The sequence below is a fragment of the Lepeophtheirus salmonis genome, chromosome 4, assembly GCF_016086655.4.
Source record: "Lepeophtheirus salmonis chromosome 4, UVic_Lsal_1.4, whole genome shotgun sequence".
Classification (NCBI taxonomy): domain Eukaryota; kingdom Metazoa; phylum Arthropoda; class Copepoda; order Siphonostomatoida; family Caligidae; genus Lepeophtheirus; species Lepeophtheirus salmonis.
Genome location: NC_052134.2, coordinates 45,680,436 through 45,696,306, shown reverse-complemented (window position 1 = coordinate 45,696,306; position 15,871 = coordinate 45,680,436). Strand labels below are relative to the sequence as shown.

General features: G+C 32.0%; 1 protein-coding gene, 1 long non-coding RNA gene and 1 other non-coding gene across 3 annotated transcripts; 2 read left to right on the top strand and 1 right to left on the bottom strand.

Annotated features, from left to right (window-relative positions):
- Positions 1 to 254: 254 nt before the first annotated feature.
- LOC121116061 (eukaryotic release factor 1) lies at positions 255 to 2,302 on the top strand. Its single transcript, XM_040710276.2, is given in 4 exon segments — positions 255 to 535; positions 601 to 826; positions 829 to 1,311; positions 1,313 to 2,302. Coding segments are annotated over 4 exon segments (1,311 nt in total). The 5' UTR covers positions 255 to 398; the 3' UTR covers positions 1,778 to 2,302.
- Positions 2,303 to 4,007: 1,705 nt separating this feature from the next.
- Positions 4,008 to 5,773, bottom strand: LOC121116062 (uncharacterized). The gene is made up of 3 exons (XR_011779862.1): positions 5,365 to 5,773; positions 4,995 to 5,293; positions 4,008 to 4,886 (listed from the first exon to the last, which is right to left on the bottom strand). It is a non-coding gene; the product is annotated as an uncharacterized lncRNA (long non-coding RNA).
- A 2,374-nt stretch (positions 5,774 to 8,147) lies between these two features.
- Positions 8,148 to 15,569, top strand: LOC121116059 (uncharacterized). Its single transcript, XR_011779861.1, has 3 exons — positions 8,148 to 8,203; positions 14,218 to 14,304; positions 15,432 to 15,569. It is a non-coding gene; the product is annotated as an uncharacterized protein (transcript).
- The last annotated feature ends 302 nt before the right edge of the window (positions 15,570 to 15,871 follow it).

Sequence of the window (15,871 nt, the reverse complement as noted above, 5' to 3'; positions counted from 1 at the left end):
GTGTAAGATATGAAGTTTGAGTGACAGGATTTTCTTTATAAAGATGGGAATATTATTTTGCACTCCCGTCAAGCACAAAAAAGGAGCGACTCCCAGCTTCATTTCAGTGTTCCCTGGCTTAATAATATGAGGACTTCTTAGCCAGGAGCTAGCTGTTGTAACATTACGATTGTCTTGGCTTCCGGTTTACATGAGATATTCACGGAACCTCCCCTCTCTCTTTTTCTCTTTTCTCCTTTTCTTTTTTTTGTTCCTAGATACCGATTTCCATAATCAGGGTCTGACACACATCCTACAAAAAGTGAATTTAGTCACTCAAGGAAGTCGCCCGAATTGATCCCAAGACTGGACTGAATCGTAGGATCTTGTGAATTTGGCTGGTTTGATTGTTGGTAGGGATGTCGGAAGAAACGACGAGTGATAAGAATGTGGAAATCTGGAAAGTGAAGAAGTTGATAAAGAGCCTCCAGTTGGCGAGGGGGAATGGCACCTCCATGATTTCGCTCATCATCCCTCCTGGGGATCAGGTTTCCAGGTTAGTGTATTGTGGTTGGAGTGTTTGTTGGGTCTGATTGGAGGGCTCTTTTGTTTGTGTTTCAGGGTGACGAAGATGTTGGCTGACGAGTATGGAACAGCCTCTAATATAAAGAGTCGAGTGAATCGTTTGTCCGTTCTGGGAGCCATCACCTCCGTGCAGCATCGGCTGAAGTTGTACACCCGCGTTCCTCCGAATGGGTTGGTGGTCTACTGCGGAACCATCGTGACTGAGGAAGGAAAGGAAAAGAAAGTGAACATCGACTTTGAGCCCTTCAAGCCCATTAATACCTCTCTCTCTATCTCTGCGACAACAAATTTCATACGGAAGCCCTAACGGCTCTTCTTGCTGATGATAACCGCTTTGGGTTTATTGTTATGGATGGAAACGGTGCACTCTTTGGTACTCTTCAAGGGAATACGAGGGATGTTCTTCACAAGTTTACCGTCGATTTGCCCAAGAAGCACGGGCGTGGAGGTCAGTCTGCTCTTCGTTTTGCTCGTTTACGCATGGAAAAACGCCATAATTACGTCCGAAAAGTTGCTGAAACTGCTGTAACTCTTTTTATATCCAATGATAGACCTAATATATCCGGACTTATTCTTGCTGGATCTGCTGACTTCAAAACGGAGTTGAGTCAGTCTGATATGTTTGATCCCCGTCTTCAAGCTAAAGTAATCAAGTTGGTAGATGTCTCCTATGGAGGTGAAAACGGATTCAATCAGGCTATTGAACTTGCTGCTGAGTCCTTGGCTAACGTTAAATTTATTCAAGAAAAAAAAGTTAATTGGACGATATTTCGATCAAATCAGTCAGGACACTGGGAAATATTGTTTTGGTGTTGAAGACACGTTAAAAGCTCTAGAAATGGGTGCTGTTGAAACACTTATTTGTTGGGAAAATTTGGACATTCAACGATATGTTCTAAAAAATCATGGGGCAGGCGAAGAAAAAGTCCTTCATCTAACATCGGAGCAAGAAAAGGATATGACTCATTTCACCGACAAGGAAACTGGTGTAGAACTGGAATTGGAGGATAATACACCGTTCTTAGAATGGCTAGCAAATAACTATAAGTCTTATGGAGCTACATTAGAAATAATTACGGACAAATCTCAGGAAGGTTCCCAATTTGTAAGGGGATTTGGAGGCATTGGCGGCATGCTTCGATATAAAGTGGATTTCCAAGCATTACAATGCGGCGATTTGGATGACGCGGAGTTTGATTTGGACGATTACTAATCAAAAAACTTTTCCCTCAACCATATTACTATATACTTTTGTATCCTCTATTACTGTCGTAACACTTAATACTATGTCTAATTATATTACAATTATATATATTTATCAAAAGAAATCCCTGTGAAAATTGCATTAAATTTCTGTTGGCTAGGAAAGATATTTGAGATTACATTTTTTTTTTTTTTTTTTTTTTTCGTTATTTTGTTCAAGTGCAGGAGAATCCTATTAATTAACACAATATGCCAATGAAGAGTAACTGTAAGCATCAATAATTCAGGTAGTAGTTTAAGTATGTAAGTCTTCCTATTCATTGTTCAACTCTGTGCATTTAACTGTTGTAGGTTTTTCATATTATTATTTTTTTTTAATTATTTTTAAAAAACTGTTATAACCTTTGTTCTATAACTATATATATTCCTTGAGCTTCTTCCCTTTATTTATTTGTCTTTATGTGCTCCTCATGTAAAGTTTTTTACGGATTTTATAGATAAATTACTAATTGTAATAAATTTGGACTAAAATGAACTCCTCCATTACCTTGTGTTGCATTTTCCATTTATCATCAGTAGCAGATAATTTTTTTTAATAATTACGAATAGTATTGGCTCATCAGTATATTTAGAGGTGATGTCAATTCTGAAACCTAATAGAATGACTGCAAGTTTAAATAGAATTGAAACACTAAATTCTATATAAGTACTACCTCAAAATCAATTCATGAATACAACTAGAGATTGTGAGACAGTTTTGAGTAATATAGGTACTTCGCTCAGGGTCGCTTTAACAGTGAGTGAGATCCTTTTCTTTCCTTTTTTAAAGAAGAGAAATTTCGAATTACATTTTTTTTAAATAAGAAATTTAGTAGGCGTGGACCCGTGTCTCTTACGTTAAAGCCTGGTTTCCCTATAACACAGTTTTTTACTTTATACATTTTTTAATAAAATACATTCTTAACTTTGGTATGTCCCCGAAACTTAACTAATCTGGATATTCTTGCATACTTATTCAGCGGGCCTGGGGGAAAGTCTAGAACATAGTTTCCACGATCTTTATTTGGCACGAAACCATCTTTGGTTCAGAAACTTTCCTAGAGAACCTTAGACTCTAACACGTTTATAGCAGAACACAGAAAACGTTTTTCCTGGAAACATAGGATACGTATTAAAGAACCCTTGGTTTTTTTAGACCAATAGTTTAGAGAATTAACATGCCCATAAAAATTTGATTCAAAGCCTCTATTTGTTTGATAAGTATGCTTGACTCAATATTTCATAACATGATTACTTTTCAACACATCTGTATTTAATTAATATTGCTTCAAAAATAAATCCTATTGTTAGTATTTATTATAGAGCTTTGATCATCGAAGTTGTCATTATTATGTCATGTAATATATTATATCTGCAATTATTATTAAAATCCACTTTTCAAAACCGGAATATTTGCATGGCAAGGTGAAAAGTGAATATTATCATCATAGCACAAAAGTTAAGACTCACTAGGATAGTAACCTTATTCATGTAATGCTTTTAGATTCATTCCAACTTCTTATGTGTGAAAATCCATTATTGGATATTCAGTATTTCCAAAATACTTTTGTTAACTAACTCAAAGAAGTAAAGATATAATGTCTGATTATATAAGAAGCCCATTGCATGATGTCACCTTGGTCTACTACAGCAAAGCACCAGTGTTTTTCAATAATGAGTATCGTTATATAGTGGGATGGAAACTAAATTAATTATTATAAAGTAGAACAGAGTATTATGAGAGTGGAAAAGTAAGTTTTCAAAACTTATATTAAAAAACAACGCTAAGTTTGAAAGGAAATTCATTTGTTTACTTTAAAATGTAATTACAACAAAGAAACCCTTGTTATAAATGATCATTTCTCGCAGTTAACTCATATTTTTCTATTTTTCAACACATTAATAAAATTATTAAATTTTGAAGAAGAAATGATATAAAATGGCCATATATGTTATGTATCACTCTTTTAATTTGACCTTGGTCCCGTCCAATGAGGTATCGCATACATTATAATAAAAAAGAGTAATAAGCCATCTCACTTAAGTACATGTACAAAATTATAAAAAAAAATAACATCAATGTCTCAAGTTAGTATAAACTAATTAGTTAATTAATGCTTTATATGTGAAAGAAGAGAAGAAACATGTCATAATTCAATTATACAAACGTATTCTCTTCAATAATAATTATAATCAATTAATTATATGAATATAAAAACAATATTTTATTCAATTGTTTTCAAATAGTAAAAAAGTTGAAATAGAAAAGCGAACTCACAATTACACATTAACATATTAAAACATAATTTATTATTGACTTATAAATACCTGTAGTACATATTTTTTTTAAAGTGTATGGAACATTTTTTTTAAAATAAAATATAGATAAATAATAATAATGAGAGTACAGTAATTATATTCTATTTATATAAATGGATACAAAACTAATCAAAAAAAGGTATTTTTTTGAATAAGAGATTTCTGTAGAATGAGAATTTTGTCATGTGAAACGTATATGTTGAACTGATCATCACAGCAAGCATTCATTAAATGGAGTCTTTCTTTTAATTATCATATAAATTTTTTGTACGAGAACGGCAAAGTCTTGATAATAACAATATGTTTTTAAATCCTTTTGTCTGTCTCTGTCATTTGAAAATGCTGAGGTGCAGTAGGGTAATATTCATCCGGGAAGACTCCTTTAGGATGTGCAGGTGTATAATTGTAGTCTCCACGACGACCCAAAAAAACATATGCCCTTTGAACAACTGCCCATATATAAATGGACATAAAAACAACGACTATGGTTCCGAAAAGACTAATACCACCATGGATGGGGTTGTGTAAAAATGAGACTCCTGTGAGGAGGAAACAGAGTAAAATAGAGAAAATGACCAGAATCATAGTAGCAATGAGATAGGGAATCATGAGTAATCTTCTTTTCATGTAGATTCCAAGAAGCATAAGTATACAACACAAGCAGTGAATGCTAGCATTGATTGTTTCTGCAAGAATAACTTTGTATGTGATGGATCGAGCGAGAGCGACTAAGTTTTCGATTTCATCATATTCTATAGTACCTGCAAAGTATATGATAGACATAATCATTAATTATGCTATATGAATGAATCATAGGTAGGGCTAATAACTAAGGGGCAATTATTCAAGGAGAGAAAGAACGCCATTACCTTGATCTGCGAGAGACTTTTCAAATAGGTAGTATATCGTGTTGATATTTTTCCCTATAGGATTAAATTGTTCGAAATCGATGAGGTACGTGATAGTAACGAGGAGTTCACACAGAGAGATGATCACCCCCAGTAAACCAAATATCCCCGCCCCAACCAAAATGGGTATACAACAACAACATCTCCTCATTTTGAGAATTGGATTCCGGGAGAAGGGACCAGAGTTCAGAAGTAGTAGTCCTTGCCGTCTATACTCTATATTATCACTTTAGGTATTTCAAGAAGAAGAAGGGAACAAGCTGCAGCAGGAAGAAGAGTAGGAGAGGAATAGAAAATTAGGTAGAAAGAAGAAGGAGAAGAATGGAATTACTTGAAAAGTTGGAGCTCAAAAATCCAAATCACTGCACTCTCGACTCCCTCCAATCACAAGTGCTAATACTAGTAATAGTTATAACTAAACTAACTATTAACTAATAAATAGAATACGAAGTCCAATTCCCAATGATATTATAGTACTAAAAAGCGCAGCACTACTACTTTACAACGACCACCCCCACCGTCCGCAACGCACTTGATCACAAACCTGACTTAACTCACTCACTAACTTCTTCACTTCACTCGCACACCGCGTACAGCAGATTTTTGCATTATGTTTGATTCAACTCTCTCACTCCTCCGGCCACTGCTATGGATGTATTCAATCATAATTCATAATAGGCAATTTCTCTCCCTCTCTCTCTTTCCATTACTTTTATCCACGGCATCCAAGTACAGTACTCATTTCTTTTGGGGACGTGCAAATCCATACACTCGATACGTATTTACTATTTAGTAGTATAGTATTCGGTATTCCTCTCAGCACTTTAAACAAAAATTCAATTCCTTCTAAATAATCATCTACTTGGCAAGGATCCAGAGTTATTGTGTTCCAATACGAAAATCAACAGAGAATTCATCATAAATAATTATTATTTAATATACATAACATAATTGATATTGCTCTCTTTGCATGTACTCATAATCATGCCTTGTCAGATAATATTAATTGCCATGGGTATATAGAGATAAGTTAGACAAACAAGCATATGACAAGGTATAAATACTTTCTGTATGAATCAGCAATTCATTCTGCCGAATCTATGTTGTTGGGTAAAACAGTATTTTTTGAAACTTTGAGTTATTTAATATATTCATCATGTCATTCAATACTGTCTTAAGAAGTATTTTTGAACTGTAACTATCTTAGATAATAATTTGACTGAATAATAATAGTTATGATCTTAATAGAGAACATTTGAAAAAATGAATGACTAATTGGGAATTCAATCATATAGCTAGATCCTTATTAAATAGATTTTACTCAATAATATTTTAATTGTCGTGTTCTTGCTTTAATTTGTATAATGAATGTAATTCCTAATAACACATGAGTTGATCAGATTATGCATCATCAGAAAGCTTTTTCCGAAAACACCATTTGAATAAGTACTTAAAACAATTATTACAGTATGGTATAATAAAATACTATATATATTTTATAGAAAATAATAACATCTACAAGGTATTTTTTGCCACCAATCGCATACTATATAAATGTTGAGAGATGAAAAATTACAAGTACTACATGCATTCTTGCTGGCCTCTCAGAAAAGGCGTATGGCAAGAAAGTAGCCCTACCTTGAGGTTGAGTGATTTTTATTTTCCTTTACTTGAGCGTTAGTTTAGTGAGCATCGATGTAAAATATCGATGGTACTGCCTCCTCAAAACAGTGCTGCATTACATAATTATTTTAGAACTAAGGATCACAAAATCAACTAAATCTTATCGTGTATTGAATTAAACTCCCTTTTTAACTAATAGTTAACCTAATAGCAATCCTTCATTCTATTGGATTTGTAGGAATTATTATTGATGTATGTATACCTCGTATTGCGAAAATAAATTATAAAGTTAAATATTTTATTTATGAACGAATTGCTAATTAGTTGGAACCAATCGAGTGAATAAAAAATAACTCGAACCAATAGGTTATATAAATGCTAAATAGCCTTTTATGAGTTATTTTTGCCATAATATTTGTTATAAGTTAAGAAACTATTTGTTGATTTGAAAAGAATTGCTAGTTTGAAAGATTTTTGTAAAAATTTATATTAAAGAACAAATTTTTACTTTGTAGTTCGAAATAGTGAATAAAGTCTTAGTTTAGGCCTCTAACATAATGTGAAAAATAATTATAATTATATAAATGGATCTTAGTTTTCAATAATTGTACATTTATTTAGTAAATTAATATGACGTATATAACAACTATTTAAGCAAAAATTACATTAAAGTGGACTTATGTATCTAAGGCCATTGACCACATTATAAATTCATCTATTATTTGTTTCGTCAACTATATACATTATGTTTAATTTGTATCAAAATATTTTGGTGAAATAAATTATGACATTAAGAGAAGTTATAAAATGTTAAATGCTTAGATAACTAATTTATATATATATATATCTATAATCACATTTGATTATGAAATAAATGTCATATAGTTTCCCCCAAAGATAGTACAAATATATTTGAATTTACCTAAACTTCTTTTTAGATGAGAGAATATGGTAATCCCATTTGATGGAAGGCAAATACTATGGATTGTAATATTTTGCAGTTTGATAGGAGAGGAACCAATCGATGTTTAAAATCGAGTTTCCTGGTCGTTGTATGTGTGTAAAAGAAAGAAAAGGAATATTGTTTACAGAAAAGGCCGTTAGATGTCATTAATGAGGAAGAAGAGGGAAGAAATTATGGCGGCAGAGGCTTACTCACGCCAGCCACCACATACATATTAATTCACAAATAACCAAAAAAAAAAAAGTTTCGCTCTCCGCCGAATTATTTTAGGGGATATTTTTTCTTTGAGTGTTTTTGTTGTTTTCTTTTTAACAGAAGTCTATATTATAAACAAAATAAGTGACTGAATCGTGAATGTGGGTGATGAATGTCGTGATCCATGCCAGTGTTGTTGTTGTTGGCCATGAAGAGTGTTTTGTGTGTTAACTCCGTTTCAGAGAAGTCTGAGATCCATTGAATAAGTCCTCGGATCTCCCTTCTCCTCCCTGGATCGTTTACATAGAAGGAATTCCTTCTTTCAGGATTATTATTATTCATCAAGGTACTGACGACCGACATTGATCATCTCCTCATCCAATGGAAAGTAAGGCCCCCCTCATTTACTCTTTTTTGTAGCTTATAAATGCATTTAATAATCATCGTTTCATCAGGGAGACCTTTTTTCTGTCTTCTTTTCCTTAAAGAGTTTCTTTTTTATTCTCTCTCACTCTCCGTGCTTGTGTCTGTGTCTCTCTTTACCCCTCCTCCTTTCTTTTCTTCTCTCTCTTTGTCTCTCTCTCCTTCTTCTTCTCTCTTTATGCAACTCCTCATCCCTCCCCGTACTCTTCTCAGTACTCTCACCAATCCAGTAAGATTTCCATCCACTCACGGATCTATTCTTACATTTCATTCATGCTGATGGCATCCACATAAGTGTCATTTATTTCATAGCTGAGTCAATAATATGTCAATCATGCCTTGACGCATCTATTCTACCACTTTCATAGTTTAACTAAAACCCTATCAATCCATAGAAATAAACGTACCCCTATTCAACCCTTTAATAGCTCATTGTTACTCTATTTAAGATGTATACTTTTTTGCATACAATAATTGAAGTTCTCAAACATTAAATTGTCATTTAAAAGACTTACTTTCGGAGGGAAACACTTGACAACACTTTGTAGATTCCTTACTGTTCTATTTGTAATACAGACGTTAGGAAATATAATCATTTATTCGGTTACATACTTTGTTAGTTCATGTGTTATTTGACGTAAAATTCATGGAGTTCACTTATTGGGGATTCCTCTATCATTCAATATAATATCATTCTATGTATTTTATAACTTATGAGTCTACATACTACTCAAAGGATACCACGTGATGATTAATTACATTTTGCTATATTTTTAAAATTGTTTCAAAACCTGTTTCTTACAGTTACCTGTGTAGAAACATTATATATATATATATATATGTATGCGTCCATTCTTTACTACTCGATCATATCATATTTCTTTTATTGAAAAAAAAAAAAAAAAATAGGACCTAATTGTCTTATCCCACATTTTTTACATATTTAAAATGCGTCACTTATTTGTATACGCACTGCTAATTGCCCCTGAGAGGAACCTACATACTCTTTCATTAATAGTATTTTTCACACATACGCTAATGAACTCTCACCAGAGAATGTAATGTTCCTTATTCATTAAAATAGATGTATTTCATATGTTTGTTTAACGTATTAATAATGTTGTGTAGATCCTCATTTAGAAATGAAGACGACCGTCCCGTCCAGTTCAATCCTACATATCAGTCGTAAATCTTAATAAGTTCAGTTCGTGATGGAGTCACTCAACTTTATTTATTTTCTTTTTTTAATCAGTTCTAGTACTGACAGTCTGAAGGATCGACAGTCCTAAGGCTGGACTGGACCAAATAAATAAGGACTTACACAACACTATGCGTTTTTGCAATAGTCTTAAAGCAGTTTTAAATCCATGATTGATCCTTGTTTTATAAAAATATATTTTCATCTTTCATTTCTAGGAAAATAGAATTACCTATCAAATGTAACTAATTTTAAAGAAAAAGGTATTGTATTACAACTTAAAAGAGTAGTAATTCGACTTTTTTTAAAAAGCTTATCAGTCTTTCTGATAAATTCATTAATAATAAGAAACACACAAATATTAGCTTCTATAATCATATATAATGTAGTGCTGTTTGGTATACCGGTCTCATAGTGGGTTCGATGTGATATGGTAATATACTAAATTGACATGAGAGCTGACTCTTGCAGCTCCATTACATTTTTCGTAACCCCCCCCCATTTTAGTTTTATAATTTTTCATATATAAAGCATAGCAATAATTAAAATTGATCTTTAAAACGTCCTCATACTTCTGTACTAGACAACTCTCACCATCCCGAACATCCTGCGGACGCCAGTCTAAGTGCATTGTCCTTAATTACATTTTTGGTTTATATTTTTAATCCAAATAGTATTGAAATACCAATACTAATTTTGATAGCAAAACTGTATGAAAAATACTCACACCACAAATTTAAGATATGTTTGATAATTGTGGTAGCACTGATTGTGTGCAACGCCCCATTCATCACAATAAAGACAAAGAAGAGTGATGTAGCATTTTTTAACACAAAGTCCATGTCACAATTACATTTGCTGTCTTATACTCTGGATATATGTCTGGATACTCTTTTTTAATTTGCAAACTGTAGCATGAAGTGCACGTAGTTTAATAGAACAAATTCAATAAATAAAGCTTTCTTTAAATCCATGAATATTTCTCTGAAATATAGTCTCAAAAACTGTAGTAGAGTGAAGAACTCTATGAGAAGCTACCAAGTGATTAATAAATGTAGTAACTATTTTCATAATGTGGTTTCTCCTTCTTTTTGTTTCATTGAGTTCCGTTCAAAGAAATGTCTATAAAGACTAAAATGACTATTATATTTCGTAGGCTTAGAGTAAAGATGTACAACATAATGATTTACTTTTTGTCAAAATGAGATTTTTAACTTACGAAAATAATAATATATACCTATTACTAAACGTAATTATCCATATTTGAATAATACTGTAAGGAATTTCGAATAGCATTTTTTTTACAATATACATATTATTGTTTGTATGAGGATCTAGGAAAACTCAAATACAACATTTTTCTTAGTCTACTGTTTATACTTTCGCTCTGAGCCTACAGCTAGAATGTTAAGACATATCTATAAAAAGGGTTCCTCATATGTTTAAGGGCGCTTTCAATCACAAGTAACTCATTTTCTAGTGGTCTAACAAAACTCTTATAAAATGACATAATTAAAGAACAACATATAATTATTTAATTACCGGATCCTCACTCACAATGACCTCCCTAATCGCCTTTGATAGTCTCAAACCTCTACTTTACTGTTTGGTACGATTTACGAACGGTGTATCCGTGGAAGTCGTCCGATGCATATTTCGTCCCTTCCACAATACCATGTTGGTTTCTTGAACCTTTTAATGCTTTAGTTGATCTAAACAATGTCACATGGTTTTTCCCCCTGCGCAATAGAGATAGGTCATGGTTTTACGTGTTTCCATTTCGTGAATTTGTAACTCACGTGGGATAATTTTTTTAAAACAAAACAAACCAATAATTATTGAACAGAATTAAAGTGCGAGAAGTTAAAATAGAGTTATATTAATGCTTAAAAAAACATGACTCTTTTATAAAATATATTTTACTTAAATTTTTATAGAGGAAAACAAACGGACAGTAATAGTATGAAGAATAAATTATACTTCATTCTTTGGTTTTCTGCTATTTGATAATAATTATTTAAGTATTTTTTTATAAAATAAAAGAATTAAAATGAGCCTTTTATCATAATTAATCATACGTTCATATATATGAGTTCATTTTTGAACGTTTGTAGCCTTTACTGAGAGCTCATAGAGTTCCTACATGTATATAACATATATATATAGTAATAATCATATTTATTATTTGTTAAATGAACATACGTATACAAAATACATAAATTGAATACGTTTATGTATTTTTTTACTTATTGTTCTGCCTTGTATATGTGTAAAATGTGTGTTTAAAAGATCAAATGAGAAGGAATTACTATTATTAGGGTTGTAGAGAATAAGACCTGCAGGTGCGCTAAAATAAAAGAGACCGAACATTAACATGGTAACTCTCTGACAATTTGAAGAGTGTATGGGAGGAGACAACGTTTCATTAGATTAGCTAAGAGCAGTTCATTCTACTCAGAGTCTAACAAGTACTTGTTCTCTCTTAAATAATAAACGAAGAATGATAAAGCTTTGGAAAATAAAAAACACGGTTTAGGTTTCAACTAAAAAAAGGATTCCACTCGTCTAAAGTCATATTTTCTGCAATTCTAGCTTTTATATATATCTCTGGAGTGTCAAACCCATTTTGATCTGTATGATTTCTAATCAATGACAGACAGGTAAACAATTTACTCAATTTCTCACGTAACTGATAAATGTATTTCATATGACTCCTCTTGATTTTGCTTTCCATAATCAATAACCTAACCTTCTCTTAAAAAATAATTGTTATAATTGGATGAAGGGCTATATGCTTCAATTGAGCATCAGCGGGGGAAAAAAAAAAAAAAAAAAAAATATTGGCAGTCAACCTGAGCCTTTTAAACCAACAATCAAATACATAACGCTCATAATTAGAGTTGTGAAATTAAGTATGCTTATATACTTTCGGTATATTAAATAAACAACGTAAATTGGCGAGGTAATTCTGTCAATTTGAATAATTTTTGGAAGGAGATTAGCTTATTGTTAGATAAGCTACACACATCATCTTACATAAGGTAAGAAACTTTTAAACAAAGCCCACTCCGTACCTAAAAAGGACATAGGTAGGAGTGACTCCGATACCAATAATAAATTATAATCTGACTCCAACTCTCCAGCAAATCCTCAGGATCACTCCAATTCATCCATGATTACACGGGACAAGATTGTAGTTACTTTATACTTGTTAGATTGTATCTCCTCAAAAATTAATGATAGCTGCGGGTAAATAAAATAGAAACACTGCTCAGAGTGCCACTTACAAAAAATATCGAACCCCATAAAATAATTAAAATTTACAACTCTTATTACACGGCTTTTCAAATATAATGCACTCAAAGCCAATTTAGATAAGTTTCATTGTATCTACGTGTAGGTCCGGAAATCTGTCAACAGAACTTTAAAGTTATTTCATTTTGTTGGGTTGAACTGCAACCCTCATAAGGCCCAGATTCGTACCGCCCCCTGTCAGCTTTGTTCTATTAAATAACCTAAATATCCTCATTCTGAATTCCAGATCTGACCCATGGACTGTATGTTTGGGACCCATAGGTAAATACATACTTTAATTATCAAATTACTTTTGACTCATGTGGAGGCTTATGCCATTAAATGACTAAGAAACAAAATATTTTCTTGATCCCAAACGGTTTATTTAAATAAAGTAAAATAAAAAACACTTACCCTATCTTGAAAGGGGCCATGTACTAAGTACGTATGTAAGTTTTGTCCCCCTCCCTAAGGTTAGCATTTGATATACATAATGCACGCACGTACTTTAATATAGCTTGTGTTAACAATTACAAAATCTCTCCTACCTGAGTATGTACTTTGTATACATCCCTTCAAAGCTGAATATAGTGTAAGGAATTAACAAAATGGTTACATATTAAAGTTTATGTTATTGAAGAGTCAAATGAAATCTCTATTAAGACACGGGTTATTGTCATTTATATGTCAGTAATTCCCAACCTTTTCATCACTGCATAACCCTATCACATTTTTGTATATCTTACGGTTTATAAAATATGTTCAACCAAATGTTTTATTAAACAAGTACATGGGCTCCGAAGAGCCCCGGCTGAGAACCATTGCTCTATGGTGTTAAAAAGTATTATTATGTGCAATAAGTCATACTACATGAGTATGATATGCAAGGGGATGGTACATGAGAGTCACGAGATCAATATTTAAATTTTTGTTTAAAAAGAAAAGAGATCAATACTTGTTAAAATAAAAAAAAGGGGTCCCCAATCTTTTTTTGTGCCATGAACCGGTTTCATCATTTTAAATAATGCGGACCCACATTCATTTTATGTCTTACTTAGTATGACACAATGGTCATATTTCGAAAATAGTTGTTTCTAGATAAAATATATTTTTTACATTTAGATTATGTCATTATTAGTAAATTTAAATACCCTCTCCCCTCATATCAAGAACCCTGTCGAAGGCCCTGAAATGCTGTCGCATTTTAAGAAATAGACAGACTCATTCATGAGTTTTTTAGTTATTCTCCACAGAAGTCACTTTTAAAATAAAACATCCTTCGGGTGATAACAAATAAAAAAAAATGAAACTTCATACTTTTGTACATTTGAAAAATATCTGTAGTTGGGGGGTTGTAATATTTACCCAATAAAGTCGAGCCATATATGTTGCTTTTTTTTTGCACACACACAAAAAAAAGGCAACACATATTTTTTGGTCAATTACACATTTTTATCTATATTCTTCTTTTTTTCTTATATTTTCAGACGGCCATTATGGCAGCAATAGGATGAACGGGGAAGTACCGAGTGTGCCTATAACAACATTAGCTGGAATATCCAGTTTAACAGACCGTAAGTTATATTATATACATATTAATATTAATGAATACATATTATATATATATATCGTGTTGCAACAAGCTACCATTTGTACGCCTCATACAGTATTATTCAATAATAAAGTGTGTCATTTGAATTATTAACTATTAAGTGATGCTCTTATTTTATTTTGATCTATTAAAACTACGCATTTTCTATATATTTAACAAGGTACATAACTGTGGATATTTGAACTTTATAATGTACCAAAAAATACGAAATAGTCAAAATTACACGCTCAATATATTGACCAACTACAAATTATTGAATTATCCTTGTCATATATATTCTAAAATTCTTTTTCTTATTTTTCATTAGCAACTTGTACAATTTTCTTATAGAAAGTTGTAGCCAAAAAAATTGTATGAAATATAATTATAATTTAAGTCTGCGGTCTGGACCGAGACTCAACACTAATATTTATGTATTAGGAAAAGTGTACTAAATCTATCCTTTTCTCTTCCTTTAAATAGTAGGTATGTATATATGTACACTTTTTGTTTTTATATATGTTGTGTACAAGTTGCGATTTTGTACAAGTTGTAACTTGTATAAGCAAATTGTACAAGTTGTGTTGCAATCAAAAAATGAGATGAAGGACTTTCAGTACTTGGGATGAGGAAAAAGGAACAATTGAATATTCTATGGACGATGTACATATATATATATAATAATAATAATGGTGTCATTTTTTTACTATTTTAACACAAATTTTCTGTGACAGATTATAAAGTTCAAATGCCCAGGGTTATATACCTCCTAAATACATAAAAACCATGTACTTCAATATCAATATATAGTTGGTAATTAGAAATATTCAGTTTGTAATTAAATACGGGGTTATAAGAGGAAGAAATTGTAACTTGTACAATTGGTTTATACAAGTTGCAACTTGTACAGAACATGTATATATATATATATTAGTATTAGAAAGGAAGGAAGGAATGACAAATTCCCTTTCCCATTATTGGTTTTCTTCTTCTATTTATTCGTTGTTGTAGTCTTTGGCTGGTTGAATAACCATTTGTGTACGTATATTTAAAAAAAAAAAAAAAACCGTTTTCCTTATTATTACTCTTCTCTTCAACTCATTTTTAAAGCACTACCAACGACAATAACGATTATGTGAGTATGTATGTAATTGTAGAGAAAGAAGGAGATGAAGAGAGGAGGGAGAAGAGGAATGGAGCGCAATGTTCTATTGGTAGAGGAAGCAGCTCAACCTTTCTTCTCTTCAATAACTCATCAAACCTATGTTGTACATGTATCAAACGCTCCATGATTTCGATAGATTTTCTATGTACCAATACTCTCAAATGTGACACTTAACAGCAAAAAACATATATGTATGCAAAATATCAATGATATCCTCCCTGTCTTGCATTATCAAAGGTTAAAAATTGTTGAAAGGGCCTTTGTTTATCTTAATTGTTACTCGCGTCATTGTTAGGGATGAGATTTTTGTAGATAAACAGTAGAGGTTTATTATCCTCGTGCTGAACCAAATCCAACTTATAGTCATTTTTTGACCAAGGGTGTG